Source organism: Camelina sativa, chromosome 9, assembly GCF_030686135.1.
Source record: "Camelina sativa cultivar CO46 ecotype springtype chromosome 9, ASM3068613v1".
Classification (NCBI taxonomy): domain Eukaryota; kingdom Viridiplantae; phylum Streptophyta; class Magnoliopsida; order Brassicales; family Brassicaceae; genus Camelina; species Camelina sativa.
Window position 1 is genome coordinate 29,050,363 of NC_141888.1, and position 23,488 is coordinate 29,073,850.

Genomic DNA, 23,488 nt, shown 5'->3' on the forward strand with positions numbered 1-23,488 from the left:
AACCATAATTAAATTTTGATTAAAGTCCACTATATTTATGAAATTAGGATAAGAAATAGTATATGTCAACTTAAACAGGTAATTTGAATAATAAAAAACAGTATACTCGAATAAAAAAGGGGATATAAAATTTAGATAAAAATATGGAATCGAAAAATATAGGTAAGTAAGTTCGAGTATCAAATTTTCACTAATTTGGGTAAGTGTTGACTATGCAACAGGTAAATGAGCCACTTAAAAACGGGTACTTTGTCTATGAGTAATTATTTAAAAGAGAACGATCATATGATAGAACTTTCTAATGGATAAGGGACAAGATGGGACGAGAAGAAATGGAACGGGACAAGATGCTTTTCCGTTCCAAAGTAACTACGTCTAAATTATATAAGCAAAATAATCCAAACTAAAATTAAACTGAAATTCATATTTAGATTTCATACTAATATTGTAAAAATGCAAATATTACATATTTAAAATATTATAATTCTAGCTTATTTTTATAAATTTAAAATTTATATGAAATTTTAGTCGAAGACGTCGAAATCACAAAATCTCCTCTGTTTGCTTCTGTTTCTACTGACATCTCGCAACCGCCGTCGTCCAAAAGAGAGACGATGAAAAAAGAGAGGGAAATGTGGACCAAAATTTTTGTTCCGTTGTGACATTGTAGTTTCTTTCATTGTGACACGTTAGTAGTTCTAAATGTTTCTAAAACTCTAACCACAACATGACTAATAATTTAAATTAAGCCCAACTAAGAACTAGAGGAAAACAACAACTTTAAATAAACAATGTTAACTTCTCATTACAATATTTTTTTTTAAGAAGAACTTCATGATGATTACAATTTATTTTAAACAAACAGTTCACTAAATTATACTTACTACAAAAACATATTCAAAAAAATATTAAACAAATAAAACAACAAAGAAAATCAAATGATCTACATAAAATAGCTGCAAAGAGAATTTAATAGAAACAAAAAAAATAATCTACAAAACCAATCTAAAAAACACTCTAATCAAACAGCTCCAAAGAGAATTATTTTCTAATCGAACATGAATATATTTTTTTTAAAATATCCAACAAACAACATAAACACCCAAATCAAATACAAAAACAGACATAAAGATGAATTTACATAACCAAAAATTAATATACACAAAAAATCTGAAATACCTTCATCTAACTCCCGCGCGTAGTGCGGTTCAATTGCTAGTATTATATAAAGTTTGGTTCTCAAAGTTAGTAACTCACCAGATCGTGACACGTGTTAGTTTTAACGATCATCAATCAAAATCTAGTAACTGACCAGATCGTGACACGTGCCAGTTTTAACGATCAGAGATCAAAGTTAAAAACTCATCAGATTGTGACACATGTTAATTTTAACGATCAAAAGTCACATATCAAAGTTAGTAACTCATCAGATCGGGACGCATGTCAATTTTAACGATCAAAAATCACATATCAGAGTTAGTAACTCATCAGATTGTGACTTGATCTTATCGAGTGATCGACGTCTTGACGACCATCCTCCGCAGGGTGGAGACGCCTAAAACTCCCTCATGCCTCACTCCGGGGACTGGTGCATGATGACCTTTTCCGGGAACGCTCGCCACCGTTGGATGCAGGTGGAGCACTCTAACGACGCGCCGAAGAAACCTTCTTCGCAGCACGAGCTGCACCGACCTCAGCAAAACGAGCTCTAAGCCTAGCTTCGCCCTCAGACATAGGCATCTTGCCACCCATGTGCTACACGGCGAAAACCTCTGCGCCAACCTCGGCATTGGGCTCAGTGATCTCGGTCACATCAGCTGGTGCCTCATCGGCATCAAACAAATCATCATAACACGGAATCTCGCAATCTCCCATTTGCAAACTGGTCGGAGAACCTAGAGAACAAGCAATAGTGTAAGAGGCAAAATTATATTCATAAGTCTCAGAACAAGGAGGAATGATTGATCAAGACTTACAAGTCTTGAAATGAGAAAGGACGTCTGGCCACCACAAAGTTCCTCTCGCAAGAAGAACGGCAACTTTGTCAATCAGATCGGAATCACACGCAGCTGGAGACAAGGGGTCACCTGCAAACATAAAAAAAAATGGTCAGCACACAGAATTGAAGACGAAAAGCAGGAGCCGAACCCAGTAACGAGTACCGGGAGTCAAGTTCCAGGCAGGAGAGCAGGTCATGGTAGGATCCTCAACCGAAAGGTCGTTTATTTCCACAAAGAAAAAATTGCTCCGCCAATCGAGTTCTTACATCAACACCATATTCATCCTTTATAAACATCTCAAGCCGGAATTGTTTCCCCTCCCAGTTCAAGATGATGTTTCCGACGTGATGATGATGATTCCGACATTGAAGATGAATTTTTTGAGGTTGGAGATGAATTTTTCGAGGTCGAAGATGACATTATCGAAGCCGATGTCGACGCAGTTGCAAAAGAAGATCCTGAAGAAACCGATGGCGATAACAAATCTGATCTGAGTGGCAAAATGAAAGATTTTTACGCATTCGAACAAGAAGTCGAACCACTAGTAAACCCCAACACCGTCGTTGACGTGGTTGAAGAAGTCGAACCACTAGTAAACCCCAACGCTGCCAACGAAGTGATTGAAGAAGTCGAACCACTAGTAAACCCCAACGCTGCCATCGACGTGATTGAAGAAGTTGAACCACTAGTAAACCCCAACGCCGATGTGCTAACCGCCGTTGAAGTCCCGGACGCTAACCATATGAACTTCATTCTTTGGGCTCAGTGTTTTTGTACTTGTGTTCATATTCTGTTTTTTTTCTTTAAAAAAAAAATCCTTTGTAAATAAATATGTTATACATCAATATTACGATTTGAGAGATTTTTTTTCTTTTTCGAAAGGCTTTGAGTTATAATGTTTTATTCAAGAAAAACAAAATATCTATTTTAAACACACATTTTCAAGCTTATTCCAAACTAAAAAAACAGTCAACCATCACTGATTCACTATAGTAGTCTAATAGTCAACTATTTATTTTTTTTTCTTTTGTTCAAAATTTGAGTAAAATAATACATATAGAGAAGAATCTTTTAACTTGATTATGTGGTCGGTTTATAAATTGAGAAGAACATACCAAAAATGAAGAAAAAAATTTATATATATATATATATATTTCACAATCTTATGTGGTCAGTAGAAATATATATATATAAGTTGATATATATCTATATATATATATATAAATTAATGTACGTTATTATAGTAGTAAAATATTATATTTTATAATGTGACGAAGAAAAATTGAAAGTTTGAGTAAATAATTTTACATGTCTCTATAAAACTTTTTAATTTATTATCAATTAAAATATATTTATATCTAGAAATTATTATGCATAGTAATAGTTTTTTATATTTCTGAAATTTGTATGTACAATATATATCCATATTTGCAAATAGCAAATTTATTAATTAATCATACATCTTGTAAATACATATGCCTCAAACCATTATATAGATTTTTCTTCTTATGAGATTATGGGTCAAAGTCTATACATCCCTTTGCCAAAAAAAAAAAAAAAAAAAGCTATACATCCATTCGAACTATTATATTATATATATATATATATAAATCCTTACAATAATCATAAAGACTGCCGAGTAAGTTGATAAAGACTATAAAATTTTTTAGTATAATCCTAAATTGGGATAAAAAGATCAGATACATTTGATAATCCAAAATTGGGGATAAAAAGATCAGATACATTTGATAATATGAATCAGATTTGGGTATGAATTATCAAAACGGTTTTTAAATTAACAGCAACACCTTGTCAGTTGTAATAGTAATCTCAATTAGTTAATTTCTCTCTTTGCCGTTTTTTATGGAAGAAAAAAAAACATAGAAATTCCTACTATATTTAATTTTTTTTTCCAATTATACCATACTTAAGGTTTTTTCCAAATATACCATATTTTAAGTTCTTTTTTCAAAAATACCACAAAAATAGTTTTTTTCCAAAAATACCACAAACACAAAAAAAAAAAAAAAAAATTAAGCATCTAGAATTTATTTTTCTAGATTTGAGTTGACAAATTTAGATTTTTTTTTTTTTTTAACTTTGGATTTATTATTATTGATTGCAAATTATGAGAACTATTACATATGATTTTAGGAGATAAAGTTTAGTATTTATGATTTAAGGTTTAGTTTTGAATATCAAAACTTTAGTTTAATTTTGTGGTATTTTTGAATGAAAAAAAAACTAATAGTGTTATTTTGGAACAAAATTATTTTAGTTTTATTTATTAGAATTGCCAAAAAATAAATAGATAGATAGATGGTTAGTATAGTTAGTTTTTAAATTATAGTATTTTTTGGTTATACAACCCAATTTCCCATATTTCTTATGGTTTGATTTTTTTTTCCCTTGGAAAATTGAGCATATGAGTGTGTGGAATATGTATAGATTAATTTAGTTAAGAAATTCACTTGATGTTACATGTGTTTTTCTTTGTTTCTAGTTGTTGTATATTTTATTGCTGGATTGAGAATAAGAGGTGAGTCTTGTTTCCTAAGTCTTCCTTTGCTTAATTATTGCAGCTTTCCAATTTCCAAAAATTTCTGTTTGCAGAAAGTTCCAATTCTTATTGTTAGGATGCGTTGCATGTCTCATGTCATTCAACTACCACACATACAAGGAAGTGATCGGTGCTCTTGTAGTTATTATTATAATTTATAGCATACCTTTTTCTTCAACCTCATCAAAGATTTGCATGTCTCATGTCATTCAACTACCACACATACAAGGAAGTGATCGGTGCTCTTGTAGTTATTATTATAATTTATAGCATACCTTTTTCTTCAACCTCATCAAAGATTTCGCTGGTAATCCGATCAAGACTTCTTCAGGGATCTCTGGTGTGGTAAGGCCAGGGTGGTCTTTCTTTCATTTCTCATTTCCTCACTACAAGACTTAAATTAATTTATAGATTTGTGTTTGTGTTTACAAAATCCTGTCGTAACTTGACACAAGAATCTGATCGATCGTCACACAAAAAAAAAGGAAGAATAGAAAAGGAGAGTACAAGAGCCAACAAAAACACACAGACTCAGAACTACATATGTTTCTTGTCCTTCAAGTTTGATTTTAGGTCTCTTTGTTTGTATGTTGCGGCTCTCACAAGCTGCTGCCTATCGTAAACCCTTGCTCTCTCTTTCCTTTTCTCCGTGATTTCAAATTTTAATTTGGTTTATGGTTTTTTACTGCAGGTCTAAGGGCATCTCCAACCTACCTCTATATTTGCTTTTTAATTCTATTTTAGAGTAAAATCTACTCCAACCCATCTCTATTTCTACTTCTATAATAGAGATCTCTATTTTTTCCTCTATATATAGAGGAACTCTATTTTTTCCTATATAATAGAGTTGAACTTTTTATTTATAAAATAGTCCTTGAAGTTTTAACACTTTTATATTTCTGATCAAAATAAATAAATTATATATTTAATAGTCCTTAAACTTTTAACACTTCTATTATTTTATATGATGCAATGTATTTCTTTTAATAAATGTGATATTTAAATAATATTTGTGAATGTTAAAAATTTAAATAATATCATAATTTTATGAAAGTTTCACAAATACTAAAATAAATGGGTTAGTTTGCAACTTTTATAAGTAAAAGGTATTAATAAAAAAAAATAAAAAAGGAATCTCTACGGAATATTTTTTTTTGAGGAAAAAATAGAGGTATCCATTGGAGCAAAAGTCACCTCTATTATAGAGTTCCTATATTTTAGAGATAAAAAATAGGGAAAACCATTGGAGATGGTCTAAGGGCATCTCCAACCCACCTCTATATTTGCTTTTTAACTATATTTTAGAGTAAAATCTACTCCAACCCATCTCTATTTCTACCTCTATAATAGAGATCTCTATTTTTTCCTCTATATATAGAGGAACTCTATTTTTTCCTCTATAATAGAGTTGAACTTTTTTATTTATAAAATGGTCCTTGAACTTTTAACATTTTTATATTTATAATCAAAATAAATAAATTATATATTTAATGGTCCTTAAACTTTTAACACTTTTCTTATTTTATATGATGCAATGTATTTCTTTTAATAAATGTGATATTTAAATAATATTTATGAATATTAAAAATTTAAATAATATCATAATTTTATGAAAGTTTCACAAATACTAAAATAAATGGGTTAGTTTGCAACTTTTATAAGTAAAATTTATTAATAATAAAATAAAAAGGAATCTCTACAGAATATTCTTTTTTAGAGAAAAAAAATAGAGATATCCATTGGAGCAAAAGTCACTTCTATTATAGAGTTTCTCTATTTTAGAGGTAAAAATAGGGAAAACCATTGAAGATGGTCTAAGAGATATAGACTGAAGCAGCAGTTTACGAACCATTGATATATTAATGCTTTAAAACTTGTAAGTTATTCGACACAAAATCCAAAATTTAAGTATATATATACTTTTTAAACATAGATAAGTAACTTTAAATCATTGATTTAATAACCTTAACCCCACAGTATAGGTGATTCATGTCAAGTTATGTGAACACGATTTGGAAATCATATAATCGATTTGCAAAAGACATATGAATGTTTCTGTATAAACTATAAACTAGAGGTTATGTATAGTTTAATATGAATGTTGTTAGTATCTAACGTCAACTTTCATCTTACTTTTACTGTTCTTCTTGTTGATCAATACATGCACTTGCCTTAAAAGGTTATGTATCATAAAGTTTTGTAGTTTGAGCATACTCATATTGGAGCAGGATTATCGATTATTGAGAGACAGAGAATGAATTTCATGATTGGTACAGGACTAAGGTCTTGTACATGATGGTACCTGAAAACATATTACAAAATTTAGATTTCCAAGTACATGATGCTCTCAATATCATCCCAAAAAACTGACTGCGACCAATTGGTATCCTTGAAGCTACCAAGTACTGATCCCCGCCTTATGGTATCCGTGAATCTACCAAGTAATGATCGCCTTATAATCTCAGTCCTTCGAGTTATCTCACTCCTCTCCAAATCATATATATAAAAGTGTGGGGGTTGATTCGACCGGCCATTTCTCTTTCTAACGCAAACCTTACCACTGCCACATGTGCATCTATCGCTAAGCAATCTCCAAGGAAGAAGTTATAAATTGGCAAAACAAAAGTCTTCTTATCCGACCATTAACTTTTGTTGCCATCTTCAACTACCCAAACTTCTATAATACAATCACCAAGATAATCACTATGACAATAAAAAATAGCTACATTTCCTTTGTAGTTCATATGTTTGTTTGGAGTTGTTTTCCTAGACAATAAGTCATTTATTAACCAGAGAGCGAGCAGACACCATACTCTGCAATCTATAAGACAATAAGTAAGATTTGATCGGATCCAAATGATCAGAGTGCCTATAGTAATGACCTTTAAAAGCCCTAACGTAAAGTGAATCTGGGACTGTAATCAATATCCATACCTTTTTAGCCAGTGCTAGGATTTTTGTATGTCTATCCTAGAAGGTTCAATTAACCTTATGTAGTTGTAGTACTTAAGGTGTCAATCCAGTTGGGAACTTTGCTATTACTCAAGATGCAATCAAGCAATCACAAGTCAAGCCAATTTCAAGAGTGGTTTTATGTCTAACAATCCTAGAATGATCAGAATGCAGAACGAAAATGAACTACAGAACTAGAAACGACAATGTATGACAAAAAGTAAACGTGAGTAAAAAAGAAAACGAGTCTAAGCATGAACTAAACAGCAAGAACCGACACAGTCTCAGGAATGCAATAACAATCAGAAAGATAGAAGTCCTAAGGATGGGAGTAATTGATGTCGGCAGAGTCTCATAGTCTATAGAGTGTTTAACATGCCACAAGCAAACTATCCCTAGAAAATGAACATCACAACTTAGCTAATTCAATCTCTTGACAGAAGCTACTCAGACTCAAACACTTCCAAACCTAGCTCTCGCTAGAGAAACATGATCAAGAAGGCATGACAAACAAGTTCATTCACGTCAACAAACATCCTAGACAACTAATCTCTTAGGCTAGGAATGTAAGTCTCTGGCACTAGTTTGTCAGACCTTTCATCAAACACCTTTTGGGTGTGGAAATGTCTAAGATCTAGTTCCAGTTGATCAGAGAGAAACTAGTATTTCTAAATCTAGTCCATAAGGGAATCATACGAATCTAAACTTAAACACCCTACATACTAAGATCCTCCACTTAATCTATCCCATCCTCAAGAACTCTAACACTACTCGGATCTAGAAATCATCATCAAGGATATAAACCCAAAAAACATTGAATCAACCATAATCAGATAGATAAAAAATGAGATGAACAACTTTGTAGAAGAAATCAAATGCAAAAACTAAATAAATTCAAAGATATCTGATTACAAAGTCTCAAAACGTTTTAGGTAGCTAGATAAACATTAAGGAAAAACAAAAACGAGATGTCTAAGTAAAGACTTAACAAAATGTATTTATAGTAAAAGATGGAAAGTCCTAAAACATAAAACGAGAGGATAGAGCGTCGGTTCGGGAATCAGGTTGGTTAAGTCGGAACGTCTTTTTCTTGACGTGTGCGGTCGAGTGGAGTGGCTTCGACTCGAGCTGGACGTATATGCATCCACTAAAACAGTGATAACTCTTGAACCACGCATCCGATTAGCTTGAAATAAATGGCATAGGAAAGATGACTCAATTCCCTACAACTTTGATAAAGACGTCAAAAGCTGAATCCCAAAGTAAAATCTTCACTCGATTCGATCAAAGATGTGGAAGGTTGGATCGCTGGGTAGTGTAGGTCGAGTCGCATGACGTCTATTCCGAGCATGGTTGGTCGAGTCGCATGACGTCCATTCCGAGCATGCTTGGTCGAGTTGCATGACGTCCATTCTGGACATGCTTGGTCGAGTCGCATGACGTCCATTCCGAGCATGCTTGGTCGAGTTGCACGACGTCCATTCTAGGCATGCTTGGTCGAGTCACATAACGTCCATTCCGTGCATGCTTGGTCGAGTTGCATGTCTCAGCCTCCACTCGGTTCCAACAGTCTGGATATCTCCTAAACACTTGAAATACTTCAAAATGAACAATGTATGCAAAGATGATGCAAAGTGTATAAAAGAGACCAGAAAATTATGTAAAACAACGAGTTATCCTAGGTAAATGCATGACGAGTATATGCTAAGGAGAGACAAAATATAAACATATCAGCCAGCAATGCAGTGTTACAATCATCCAAACATCAAAAACTCAAACCCTACAGTGTTATAGATAAGTAACTTTAAATCATTGTGTTAATAACCTTAATTAACCCCACAGTGTAAGTGATTCATGTCAAGCTATGTGAACACGATTTGGAAATCATTTAATCGATTTGCAAAAGACATGAATGTTTCTATATATATTATTATATAAAGTTGGGTTTTGTTAGTTAGTCATTAACAAGACTTTGACATGTGTCAAGTTATCAATCTCAGATTTTGACATGTGTAAAAGTTAATATTTAATAGGAGAAATTTGATTACAAAAAAATCAAATATTTTGTTATTAAAAATATGAATAATGTAAAAAGATAATTATCAAAAATACAGAATTGATTTAAAAAATATAAATTTTTTTTAAATAATTATAAGGAGATTATATATATCAAAAAAATTTTGAAATTATAATATAATTTACTTATTTTTAATTTGAGTTATTAATTCTACAAGAAAATAGAAAAAGTGATTAAGGAAAATATACAGTTATTTATTACTCCTAAATTTTGTAAATACTCACTTTTATATAAACAGTAGATGAGGACCCGCCCAATGTGCGGGTTTAAAGTTTAATAAGTTAAATTAAATTTAACAAAAATATATTAAAATTTGTTGTTTGTTATTTATAAATTTTATTTTTGTTATAATACACTGATTTATATCCATTTAGAAATCTTTCATGTATGTTACAATTAAAAGTGTATTTTTTACATCTAATTATACTCTATGTTACAAACATATTCTTTATCACCACCTAGAAAATATCTATACGAACACATTAAGCTAACTATTTTACTTTCACTCTGCATAGTATTTTAATTACTAAAATTGTTGGCTCAAAAAATATTTTGAATAAAAAATATATTACATAATATACTAATCAATGATGTATTATCACAATAATGTATGACCACCATGGAGAAAACCTCGGCTCTGCTCTCATCCCTTATGGAGGAAACCTAGCGTCCAACCTCCTCCACGATGGAGAGAATCTTGGTTCCACCTTCCTCCCTTAGAGAGATAACCTTGCGTCCAACCTCCTCCACCTTCCTCTCTTGGGGAGATAACCTTGTATCCAACCTTCTCCACCATAGAGAGAATCTCCGCTCTGCCCTCCTCTTGTGTCGAGAGAAATTATTCACGTCTTTTTGCTATCTCAAAATGGCTTGCTCCGACAACCAACAACCAATGAAAGTAAAAAACCTTTTTCTAACGTCACAAAATCTTTTGATAGTAACTAATCTTAAATTTCTCAATGTATTCGTGGAAGTGGCTTTGACACACCATGATATAGTCTATGTCTCTGTAACGCCTCAACCGTCACCTTGCTTAGTGAGCCCATATCCACTCTCAATCCATGGGCCCACATTCCTAAGTGGGCCCTACATCTATTCCCGGTCCGTGGACCCACTCATATTCGATGGCCGGTTTGTTACGTCTGGGAGGCTTTAAAAAATTGTTTATCGATCCTACAAATCAACAAATGATATTTTCCTGTGTTTTGTCCTTACTCGCACAGTTCCGACAATCACTTCCGGGAATGTCACCCATCATGAAGTTCTCTCAGGAACCTTGACCGAAAAATAAGTGCATTTTGGTGACATATGTGGCCAAATCAATTCTTTTAAACCTTTCCGCAAAACAGGGTGTCACAGTCTTTGAGCTTCTATGGATCTATAAATAACTTATGTTTTTCCAATCTATCTATCTATGTTTGTTGTAAGCTTGTGTTTGATTAGTCTATTTTATCCATCCATTAGGTTGATGAGCTTCTATTCGTTATCTCCCTTTGGGATTGAATGAATAATGGTAACAATTATGTTTGTAAAAAAAAGAAGGATTTAAGACAAACCAATCAAGGTTGAAAAATTAGAAGAAAATTAATTTGGCATAATTAAAGAAACAATAGAAAATTATAAGCACGATAATATATAAATCTCAAATAATTCAAAGATGAAAATATAAATTAAATAAAACAATCTTAAAATACTACAATAAATTTTAAAATATAGTATTAGGAAAAGAAGACGCATATATTAATCTTTTTTTTGGGTCAACATACTAATCTTACCTATTTCCAACTGAAAAGGGAGAAAGTAGGAGAAAATTTTAGTTTTAAAAAAAATAAAAAAAAATTATCCTCCCTTTAAAAAAATTTCCCAATTAAACAAAGTTGAAAGCAGTATTTTTGAATAAATTATTTAAATATGAGACGATCTATGTTTATATAGAAGTCAGTATTTACAAAATTTAGAATTAATAATTAACTGTATATTTTCCTTAATCCCTTTTTCTATATTTTTTTTTGTAGAATTAATAACTTAAAATAAGAAATAAGTAAATAATATTATAATTTCGAATTTTATAAATTATATGTATATATATATAATCTCCTTATAATTATGTAATTTTGATAATTATCTTTTTACATTATTAATATTTTATAAAACAAAATATTTTATTTTGGTTGTAATCAAATTACTCATATTAACTTTTACACATATCAAAATCTAAGATTGATAACTTAATACATGTCAAAATATTGTTAATGACTAACTTTCAAAGCCCAACTTTATATAATAAGATAGATCGTCTCATATTTAAATAATTTATTCAAAAACACTGCTTTTAAATTTGTTTAATTGGAAATTTTTTTTAATGGAAAGGTAAATTTTTCTTATTTTTTTAAACCAAAATTTTCTCTTACTTTTTTCTTTTTCAGTTGGGAATAGGGAACTTTATAATGGGTGACCTTCCTGGAAGTGATTGTCGGAACTGTGCGAGTGAGGACAAAACACAGAAAAGATTATTTGTTGATTTGTAGGGTCGGTAAACAAGTTTTTAAAGCCTCCTAGACGTAACAAACCGGCCATCAAATATGGATGGGTCCACGAGCCGAGAATAGATGTAGGGCCCACTTAGGAAGGTGGGCCCATAGACTAAGCAAGGTGGCGGTTGAGGCGTTACAGAGATAGAGGCTACATCATGGTGTGTCAATGACAGTTCCACAAATGCATTGAGAAATTTAACATTAGTTACTATCAAAAGATTTTGTGATGTTAGAAAAAAGTTTTTACTTTTATTGGTTGTCGGAGCAAGCCATTTTGAGATAGCAAAAGATGTGAACATGTTTTTTCCACACAGGAGGAGGGCAGAGCCAAGGTTCTCTCTATGGTGGAGAAGGTTGGACACAAGGTTATCTCCCGAAGGAAGGAAGATGGAGGAGGGTTGACACAAGGTTATCTTCCCAAGGAAGGAAGAAGGAGCCAAGGTTCTCTCCATGGTGAAGGAGGTTGGACACAAGGTTCTTTCCATAAGGGATGAGGGCGGAGCCGAGGTTTTCTCCATAGTGGTCATACATTATTGTGATGATACATCATTGATTAGTATATTATATAATATATTTTTTATTCAAAAAATTTTTGAGCTAACAATTTTAGTAATTAAAAAGCTATGCATAAGTGAAAGTAAAATAGTTGGCTTACTGTGTTCATATAAACATTTTCTAGCTGGTGTGATAAAGAATATATTTGTAACAAAGTATATTTAGGTGTAAAAAAAAAACACTTTTAATAGTAACATACATAAAAGATTTGTAAATAGATATAAATCTGTGTATTATAACAAAAATAAAATTTATAAATAACGTATAATAAATTTTAATATTTTTTGTTAAATTTAATTTACTTTATAAAACTTTAAACGCGCACATCGGGTGGGTCCTCAAGTAAACTATAAACTAGAGGCTATGTATAGTTTAATATGAATGTTGTTAGTATCTAACATCAACTTTCATCTTACTTTTACTAGTTCTTCTTCGTTGATCAATTCATGCATTGTCTTAACAGTTTTTTTTTTACAATCAAACTCCATATATTAAGTTATCTGAGATGACTCTCTGAGAGAGAGAGCCAATTAGATACCGACGAGCTTACATGGGAACAACAAAGACGTCGTGCTCTTGCACATTTTGCAAGCTTACCGACACATATATTATTCTCTCTGAAAAACTATATAATAATAACAAACTGAATAAATGCGATCAACAGTTGTGTTTTTTCAATCGTACCTTTTGGATATTTTCTGAAAAGTCGCGATGGATCATTAAAACGGTTATTTATGAAAAGTTACAACTGTTCACTATAAAGTTGTGTTGATTGGAACATTCGTATCTTTTGAAATCTATATATAGTTGTCTGTTTGAACTGTTTTTTTGGTTTTGCCATGACACAAAATCAACTAAAATTTCAATCTCAACAGTTTATACATTTTTCTAAATTATTTTCTAGCAATCATTCTTTTAAAAATCAAGAAATTCCTCTAATTCTTGATTTAACAAAAGATTTTTGGAACGATGAATCTATCTCGAATAAATGCCACTAAAGGTTGTGTTTTTCCAATTGTACCTTTTGGATAATCTTCCAAAAAATCTATAGAAAATTTAAATTATGTGTTTAACAAAAAGTTGCGATTGTTCATTGTAACGGTTTTTTTGTAGAGTTGTAACTGCTCATTGTAGAGTTGTTTCTATTCAAATATTCGTATCTTTTGATATCTATATATTTGTCTGTTTGAACTGTAATTATTTTTTTCGTCATGACACAAACTAATATAAAATTTCAATTAACGGTTTTTACAGCTCTCTAAATTATTCTCTAGCATTCATACTTTTAAAAATAAGAAATTCCTCTAATTCTTGATTTAACAAAAGATTTTTGAAATGATGAATCTAATTTACAATTTTTAGTTAATTTTATATAAAAAATTAATAAAAATACCTATATATAATAGCAATCCGAATAAATGTCACCAAAAGTTGTGTTTTTTCAATCGTATTTTTTGGATAATTTTCCCAAAAAATTTGTAGAAAAATTGTGTGTTTAACACAAAGTTGCGATTTTTCATTGTAACGATTTTTTTTGTAAAGTTGCAACTGTTCATTGTAGAGTTGTGTCTATTCGAATATTCGTATCTTTTGAAATCTATATATTTGTCTGTTTGAACTGTTTTTTTTTTTTTGCCATGACACAAAATAATATAAAATTTTAGTTTTACAGCTCTCTAAATTATTCTCTAGCATTCATTCTTTTAAAAGTAAGAAATTCCTCCAGTTCTTGATTTAACAAAAGATTTTTGGAATGATGAATCTAATTTATAACTTTTAGTTAATTATATATATATAAATTAATGAAAGTATCTATATATAATAGCAATCCGAATAAATGCCACCAAAAGTTGTGTTTTTTCAATCGTACTTTTTGGATAATTTCCAAAAAAATCTGTAGAAAATTTAAATTGTGTGTTTTACACAAAGTTGCGATTGTTCATTGTAACGGTTTTTTGTAAAGTTGTAACTGTTCATTGTAGAGTTATGTCTATTCGAATATTCGTATCTTTTTAAATCTATATATATTTGTCTGTTTGAACTGTTTTTACATCTCTCTAAATTATTCTCTAGCATTCTTTTAAAAGTAAAGAGATTCCTCCAATTCGTGATCTAACAAAATATTTTAGAATGATGAATCTAATTTACAACTTTTAGTTAATTTTATACCTAGAGTCTTTTTCCAAGAGTTAGAGTGATTATATAATGAGCTTTTGGATTTGACTTTTGAATATGGTAATAAAGATGTCTTCTATTTAAAAGCAGTTTATATGAGTTTGTAGGTATAATCAAGTGCAGACACAACAGTTGCGACTTGTTGTAGTACATTTTCATAAAAAAATGTTTTTATTTGTTTTTTTTTTAATTCAAACGGTTGTATCTGTTCATTGTAGAGTTGTGTCTTTTCACTATATTTTATTTATATTTTTTATTACAAATTTTGTCTATTTAGTAGTCATGCTTTTTGAACTCTCTTTATATTTGTCTCTTCATCACTAACTAACAAGTTCCTTGAAACAAATTTTCCATTTTATGTTGAGTTTAGATAATTGAATATATTATATAATCTACCTAAATTTTTAGAAATGATTATAGCAATAGAGAAATTTTATACAACTTAATAATGAATTTACAGTTGTGTCTATTTATATTAACTTTCCGTTAAAAAAATATTTTAATATTTAAAAATAATAATAAAAATCTGAATAAATGAGAACAACAATTGTGACTTTTTGTAGTACTTTTTTGTAAAAAAATTGGTTTTATTTGTTCTTTTTTAAAAACTCAAACAGTTGTATTTGTTCATTGTAGAGTTGTGTCTTTTTACTATATTTTATTCATATTTTTTTCATCACAACTTTTTGTTTTAATAGGTGTGTCTATTTAAATAGTAATATCTTTTAAACTCTCTATATATTTGTCTCTTCATAATAACTAACAAATCATTGTTCGTTGGAACAAATTTTTCATTTTATGTTAAATCTAAATAATTTGACTATTAAAATCTAATATTCAATGTTATTCTACCATCTAACTAAAATTTTAGAAATGATTATAGTTATTTAATAGAAAATTACATTATTCATTATAACCATTAGTTCCATATTCTCAGTAAGGATCACTTTGTCATAATGATATTTTTAATTGTACCTCTTTACCATAATTCTTCACAAAAATATCTTATATTTATACTACTTTAAACAATATGTTTTGCAAAGTTGCGTCTATTCTACATAATATTTTTTTGTTATAAGTTTTTATTTTGATGAATGTGTTCTTAGTAACAATTTATGTACTCAAACTATTCTATTATATTCAAATAAATTCATAATAAATAATTTTAAATTTTAAATTTGAATTATTTTTTTTTAAAATAATTTCCCCGCGACATTGCGGGGATTCTGAGTCCTAGTATATCTAATACTAAAGTTAGCAAAATGATCTCTGAATTGAATAAAGTTATGTATCATAAAGTTTTGTACTTTGGGCTACTCATATTGAAGAACCTCGATTATTGCGAGACAGAGAGTGAGTTTCATTGTGCTTACTTGTTTTCAAGGTATCTTACTAAAACAATCGGAATTTGACTAAGGTCTTGTACATGATGGTACTAATTAGATCTCTCGCAAAAGATTAGAGGTCGCTTGGCGCTTACTTCGGCCTAATTCGTTATTAAAAAAAAAAATAATAATTAAAAAGAAAAAACATATTACAAAATTTAGATTTCCAAGTACATGATGCTCTCAATATCATCCCAAAAAATTGACTGTGACCAATTGGTATCCTTGAAGCTACCAGGTAATGATTGCCTTACAATCTCAGTCCTTCGAGTTATCTCATTCCTCTCCAAATCATATATAAAAGTTTGTGGGTTGAGTCGACCAGCCATTTGTCTTTCTAACGCAAACCTTACCACTGCCACATGTGCCATCCATCGCAAAGCATTCTCCAAAGTAGAATTTATAAGTTGGCAAAACAAAAATCTTCTTATCCGACCATTGACTCTTGTGTAGAAATCAACAATAGAACTCGAGTATATAATAAGAATAACTCTCTTATTAATCTTAAGGAAAATACTCAAAACCTTAAGTTCTCAAACTCATAAGTTGTGCCACAAGCTAGCACATCCTTTTATAAAGAAAACACAAAACCAAAACCTAATTGGATAACTCCCAATAATATATTTAGATCCTCCTAAACATATTTGACCTTATCTCAAGTATATTTAGATACTCCTAAACACACAAGGCCTTATCTCTCACATGCTTGTACTACAAGCTTACAACAACATTTTCCCCTCTAAGCTTGAGACCATCTTCACTCACATCAAACACCCCCATTAGAGCTCTCATTTCCTTGAACTTCATTCTTCCAAGAGCTTTAGTCAGAATATCAGCCTTCTGCTCACTCCCAGGTACATGCTCAACACTCACCAGCTCTTTCTCGACACACTCACGGATAAAGTGAAAACGGGTGTGGATGTGTTTGCTTCGACCGTGAAACACATGGTTCTTGGTCAGAGCAATTGTGGACTTGTTATCCACACTAATTATCACCCTTCCACTCTCCTCACCGGTTACTTCTTCAAGAAGTTCCTGCAGCCATATCGCTTGTTTGGCGGCTTCAGTAGTGGCCATAAACTCTGCCTCACAAGAAGATAGAGCCACAATCTCTTGTTTTTGTGAACACCATGTAATTGGTGATTCACCAAAGTAAAACATATGCCCTGTAGTGCTTTTACCATCGTCCAAATCCACACTGTAAGAGCTGTCACTATAGCCAACAAAAAATGCCTTGTTCGTAAGCCCATAAAACAGACCATAAGAACTCGTCCCTCGAAGGTACCTGAGAACCTGCTTCAAACTCGCTCCATGAGACTCCCTAGGCTCCTGCATATACTTACTAAGAATTCCAACACTGTAAGCGAGATCCGGTCGTGTGTGCAGAAGGTATCGAAGACAACCTATGCTTCTACGAAACTCGAGTCCATCAATCGCTCTTTCATCTTGTGATTTAGACAGCTTTAAGTTCATATCCATTGGAACTTGAGTTGAATTACATTCACTCATCCCAGTCTCTTCCAAGATCCTAAGTGCATACCTCTCTTGCTTCAGAACGATTCCTGTTGTCAATTGTTTACCTCGATCCCAAGATAGTATGTAAGTAATCCTAGATCACTCATTTCAAACCTTGCAGCCATCTTCTACTTAAACTCACAAATTGCAGACCGAGAGGAACTAGTGATGAGTAAATCGTCTACATAGACAACTATAATAAGAATCTCTCCATCTCCATTGTTAAAGTATAGCGAAGGTTCCTTTGAGCACCTCAGAAACTTCATTTCTGTAAGAGTTTTATGCAACTTAGCATTCCATGCTCTAGGAGCTTGCTTTAACCCATAGAGAGCCTTATGCAGCTTGTATACCTTCTTCTCACTTCCCTTGACAACAAAACCATCTGGTTGCTCAACAAACACTTCTTCCTTCAACTCACCGTTAAGAAAGGCTGTTTTAACATCTAAATGATGTATCTCCCATCCGTAGGATGCCGATTGACTTATGATAAACCTGATTGTCTCCATGCGAGCCACAGGTGCAAAGACTTCATCATAGTCAATCCCATACCTCTGAACATATCCTTTCGCTACTAATCTAGCCTTGTCTTGTTTATGCTTCCATCTGAGTTCCTCTTCAACTTGAAGACCCACTTTAACCCGATAGGCTTAATATTAGATGGTAAATCAACTAGACTCCAAGTCCTGTTCTTCTCGATTGAAGCAAGCTCATCCTTACAGGCCACTATCCATACTTCTGACTTGGATGCCTCATTGTAATCCCAGGGTTCTTCGTTAATAGACAAGAAAAGACGCTCCAACTCTTCATCTTGAGTGACATAATCATCAAGATATCTCGGTTTGGCTCGAAGTCGAACAGGTCTGCTCACCATTGTCTGCTGCTATTCCTCATTATCACTATCATCTTCCTCACTGAGATCATTAGTTGACTCTGTTTCTGCGTCTTTTGGTTCATCATTCGCTTCTTTCGTTGCATTGTCGATCAGTCTAACACCTCTGTTTGCAAAAGATCCTGCTGAGACTGAAAAACTCGGCATCATACCGCGCTCCTCTGTTTCTGCTCTATTCCAGCTCCATCCTATGTTTTCGTCAAATCTGACATCTCGACTCACAACAACTCGGTTACTCAAAGGGTCAAACAAACGGTAGGCTTTTAAGCCAGGCTCAGTTCCCAAATGCACTAAGACTCGCGACCTATCGTCCAGCTTTTTCCTTCCCACTGTTTCTGATCTTGCAAAAGCTATACACCCAAACGTCCTCAAATGTTCAACATTTGGTTTTGTTCCTCTCAGCATCTCGTAAGGAGTCTTCTCTGCAAGTGACCTAGTTACAACTCTGTTGATCAAGTACGTCGAGTGCCTCGCAGCTTCACCCCACAAGTAATTTGGTAACTCCATATGCTTCAAAATGCTTCTCGACATCTCCATAAGAGTTCTGCTTCTTCTTTCGACTACCTCGTTTTGTTGAGGTGAATACGGAGCTGTCAACTGTCTCAAGATCCCATTCTTCTCACAGTAAGAATTGAAATCAGCTGAGGTAAACTCCCTTCCTCTATCAGTTCTAAGTGTCTTGATCACATACTTCGTCTCTTGCTCCGCAATTGTCTTGAACCTTTTGAACTTTTCAAGTGCTTCACTTTTGTCTCTCAGGAGAACCGTCCACATATAACGTGAGTAGTCATCTACAATCACGAAAACATATATTTTCTGAGCAGGTGTCGCAGGTGTGATCGGTCCGCAGAGGTCGCCATGTATCAGCTCGAGAGGACGAGAAGCTCTATAGGATGTCGCACGTGGGAATGGGTCTCTCGTTTGTTTCCCAAGTAAACACGACACACATGTTTGTCTTTCCACTTTGATATTGGGTATTCCTGTCACCAAATCTTTGTCGATCATCAACTTCATCGTATCAGTGTTAACATGACCCAATCTTGCATGCCAAGTAGAGGGTTGATCAACAGAAACTAGTTGCAGACACTCAATGTTCTCCACTTCCAACAGAACCTTGTACAAACGGTTTTTAGATCTCCCTGTCGTAACAAGCAACTTCCCAAGCTTGTCATAAAGCATTAACTTATCATCTTTCATCCGTATCTCACACCCTGCTTCCGTAGCCTGACCGAGACTCACAATGTTACTCTTTAAATCTGGTATATAGTAAACATTGTTTAGCACTTTCTTCTCACCATTCTCAAATATGAACCGTATGGAGCCTTTTCCCTTGATATCGACTCTAGAGTCGTCTCCAAATCTCACCTTACCTGTCACTTTCTCACATAGTTCATGAAAGAAACTTCTAACACCACTCATATGGTTACTTGCTCCATTATCCAAGTACCATATGTTAGTGTTGTCCACACTAGTTTCAAAGGTGTTAGGTTTCACTTTATCTTCTTGGAGATACACTACCTCATTCATCATCAGCTCATCTGCAGTATGAGTCTCTTCGTCCTTTTTCTCAATTGTCTCCTGCAGCTTAAGCAACCTATCAGGACAATCTGATGCATAGTGACCTTGTTTGTCACAACGAAAACAGGTGATATGCGACAAATCTTGTTCCCTATCTCTATCCTTCTGTTGAAAGCTAAACCTGCCGCGTCCTCCCCTGCCTCTGGAAGAGCAACCTCCTCGTCCCCGACCTCTGTAGCTTCCAAACGAATTTGAATTGGCAAACATAAGTTTGCCTTGATCATCATCCTGTTCTGTTTCTTCTTCGCCAATTCTTTCTTCATAAGCCTTAAGTCGACCTACGATGTTCTCAAAACTTGTTTTATTCAAGTCAAGCACCTGCTCGAGAGCAGCCACAATGTGAATAAACTTTCTACGAGGGAGACTCGACAGGAATTTCTTTACGATCATAGGTTCAGCCAGCTCATTGCCCAAAGCTGCAGATTTTGTCGAAATAGCAGACAACTTTTAAACAAACTCATCAATCCTCTCTGTTTCCTTCATCTTCAACCGGTCAAACTCAGCCATCAAGGTTTGAAGCCTTGCCTCTTTAACCATATCCGCTCCTATATGCCTTGATCTTATAGCTTCCCATATTTCTTTAGGAGTTTCTAGAACTCCAATCTGTAGAGTAAGAGCTTCAGGGATCGACTGGATGATTAAAGCGATTGCCAAATCGTTCTTTGTCTCATCAATATTCCCCTGTTCGATCACATCCCATGACTTATGAACTCTAAGCAGAATCCTCATCTTCATTGACCATACGGTGTAATTACTCGAATTCAACATCGGGCACTTTATGGAGGAAGATCCTCCATCTGTTGTCGACAAAGACCCTGCAGTCTGTGACGAACTTGTTATCCCTTCTTGACTCGTCATCAAGCTTTTGTCATCTTTTCCTCCTTCTATCAAAGCTTTTACATCTTCTCCCGCCATGATTAAGCTCTGATACCACGTGTAGAAATCAACAATAGAACTCCAAGTATATAATAAGAATAACTCTCTTATTAATCTTAAGGAAAATACTCAAAACCTTAAGTTCTCAAAACCTTAAGTTCTCAAACTCATAAGTTGTGCCACAAGCTAGCACATCCTTTTATAGAGAAAACAAAAAACCAAAACCTAATTGGATAACTCCCAATAATATATTAAGATCCTCCTAAACATATTTGACCTTATCTCAAGTATATTTAGATACTCCTAAACACGCAAGGCCTTATCTCTCACATGCTTGTACTACAAGCTAACAACAACATCTTGTTGGCATCTTCAACTACCCAAACATTTATAATACAATCACGACGATCACTATCACAATAAAAAACAGCTAATTTTCCTTTGTAGTTCATGAGACGACACCCGCTAGTGAATGTCTGGTACACGCCAGCATCATAGGGTAATTTAATCAAATTGAACTCTTCAGAACTCAAGTCAAAACTCATAAGCATTTAGTCTATGAGTAATGTGGCATTTAGTCTTTTTCCATGATGCTCCAGCTCCAAGTACCAATACTCGATGTTCTGATCTCACTACTCTATGTTTGTTGTCGAGCTCCCAAACTATGCTAAGAACTTTGTATTCGTCATGAACAGGATCGTGTCCTAAATAGTACCATACATTATCGTTACTCTTACATTTTCCTTCAGAATTTATAACAATTGGCAATTCCACCAGCTGCCTTGTGTTAAGGTTACCAATTCGCACTCTCGTCCCAGCTTGGAAACACACCAAGCCACGATCAGCGTTCAAAAAGTGCTCTCCCATTCCCGGTATGGTCCAATCTTGGTCAAACACAGAGACAGAGGTTGTGTCCGAGTGATCATGAGTCGATGATGTGAGCAACGCATACTCGCTCTGCGTTTTCGCATACAAGAACACGCGTCGGTGTGATGAGGGTTTAAGGTAAAGGTTGGTGAAGTATCGAGAGGTGATAAGGGAAAGCCAGATCCTTGAGACGCACTTAAATCTCATCAGAGATTTCACCGGCAATCTGATTAGGATATCGATCAACACCTCTTCAGGGATCTCTCGTGACGCCATCTTTTTCTTTTTCCTCAAATCTTTTACAATCGCAAGACTTGATCACAAAACTCACTATTATATTTTAAACTTCTACTTATTTTATTTATTATTCGCAAAAGAAAAAAGTAAAAGGAAACCTAATCTTAGGGTTTCTGTTCTGAAGTTTTTTTTAAACAAGTAACTAAAAAAAAAAAACACAGAGAGAGCTCGTCGATTAATTCGAAGATGGACAAACCTGAGTGGTCTGATTACCTGAACAACTCGTCGATTTTACTGCAAATCGCTTCTCATAGAGTCTTTTCTCTCTCCCACTACTTTCTTCGTGTAACTGTCCCTTCTTCATGTTCTAACAAAGGGTGGCTGATCAGAACCAGACAAGTCTCTGAATCAAGTAAGACTAGTCTCTTGGTCTCCTCTCTCTCGCCAGGTCATCACCTCTTGCCGCCGGTGCTGAACACTAGACCTATTGAACTTTGGGGTTTCAGAAATTCGCAAAAATAGTCCTGACATTAAAAAAAAATCTCTCTTCATTTGTCTCTGTCTCTAATTCTATCCCCTTTTTCTAAAACCCATATATGTTTCCAAAAGTTCAAGCATATTGAAACATGTATATGAATATGTCTTTTTAGTGGACCAAATCTCCTTTGGGGTTTCTGTCTTTAAGCTGGTGGGAACAGTATGGTTTACTGTCCTTAAGGGGAATCAAAGAACGGAGACATGACTATTTCAGCTGGTTGAGAGTTACTCAAGTTCTCTCCACTGCCATCATCTTAGGTTTACTCTGGTGGCAATCAGACATTCATCATCCCAAAGGCCTACAAGATCAGGTATAGATACATGTTTATGGTCTAGAAATGAGCTGTAATTGATCATCTCTTATCTTGAAAATGGAACTCCCTCTGCATCTCAGGTAGGGCTACTCTTCTTCACCGTATTCTGGGGATTCTTTCCGGTATTCACGGCGATCTTCACTTTTCCTCATGTGAGAGCAATGCTGAGCAAGGAACGAGAGTCAAATATGTATAGATTAAGTGCATATTTTGTGGCTAGAACCACAAGCGACCTGCTACTTGACTTGATATTACCTGTGCTTTTCCTAGTTGTTGTATATTTCATGGCTGGATTGAGATTAAGTGCTGAATCCTTTTTCCTAAGTGTTCTCACGGTCTTCCTATGCATCGTTGCAGCTCAGCTGGTATGTCCATAAAAACAAAGGACATGTTGAACAGTAACTGCCAACAACTAATGATAAAAATGTTGTCGTAGG

At 33.5% G+C, this 23,488-nt stretch overlaps 1 protein-coding gene across 1 annotated transcript; it reads right to left on the reverse strand.

Annotated features, from left to right (window-relative positions):
- Nucleotides 1–16,396: 16,396 nt before the first annotated feature.
- On the reverse strand, nt 16,397–22,564 carry LOC104715575 (putative F-box protein At3g52320). Its single transcript, XM_087465811.1, has 6 exons — nt 22,474–22,564; nt 22,183–22,259; nt 21,655–22,053; nt 21,454–21,599; nt 16,587–16,680; nt 16,397–16,522 (listed from the first exon to the last, which is right to left on the reverse strand). Exons 1-6 carry the CDS (start codon nt 22,562–22,564, stop codon nt 16,397–16,399), a joined length of 933 nt encoding a protein of 310 aa, XP_087321937.1.
- Nucleotides 22,565–23,488: the final 924 nt, after the last annotated feature.

What these genes read in the sequence shown, in the direction of transcription:
- LOC104715575 (XM_087465811.1), bottom strand. Translation starts at nt 22,564, where the DNA reads ATGAAGAAGGGACAGTTACACGAAGAAAGTAGTGGGAGAGAGAAAAGA. An exon ending in AAAATCGACGAGTTGTTCAG is followed by an intron (nt 22,260 to 22,473) that starts GTAATCAGACCA and finishes CGATTGTAAAAG; the next exon opens with ATTTGAGGAAAAAGAAAAAG. An exon ending in GTTGAAGATGCCAACAAGAT is followed by an intron (nt 16,681 to 21,453) that starts GTTGTTGTTAGC and finishes TCTACACAAGAG; the next exon opens with TCAATGGTCGGATAAGAAGA.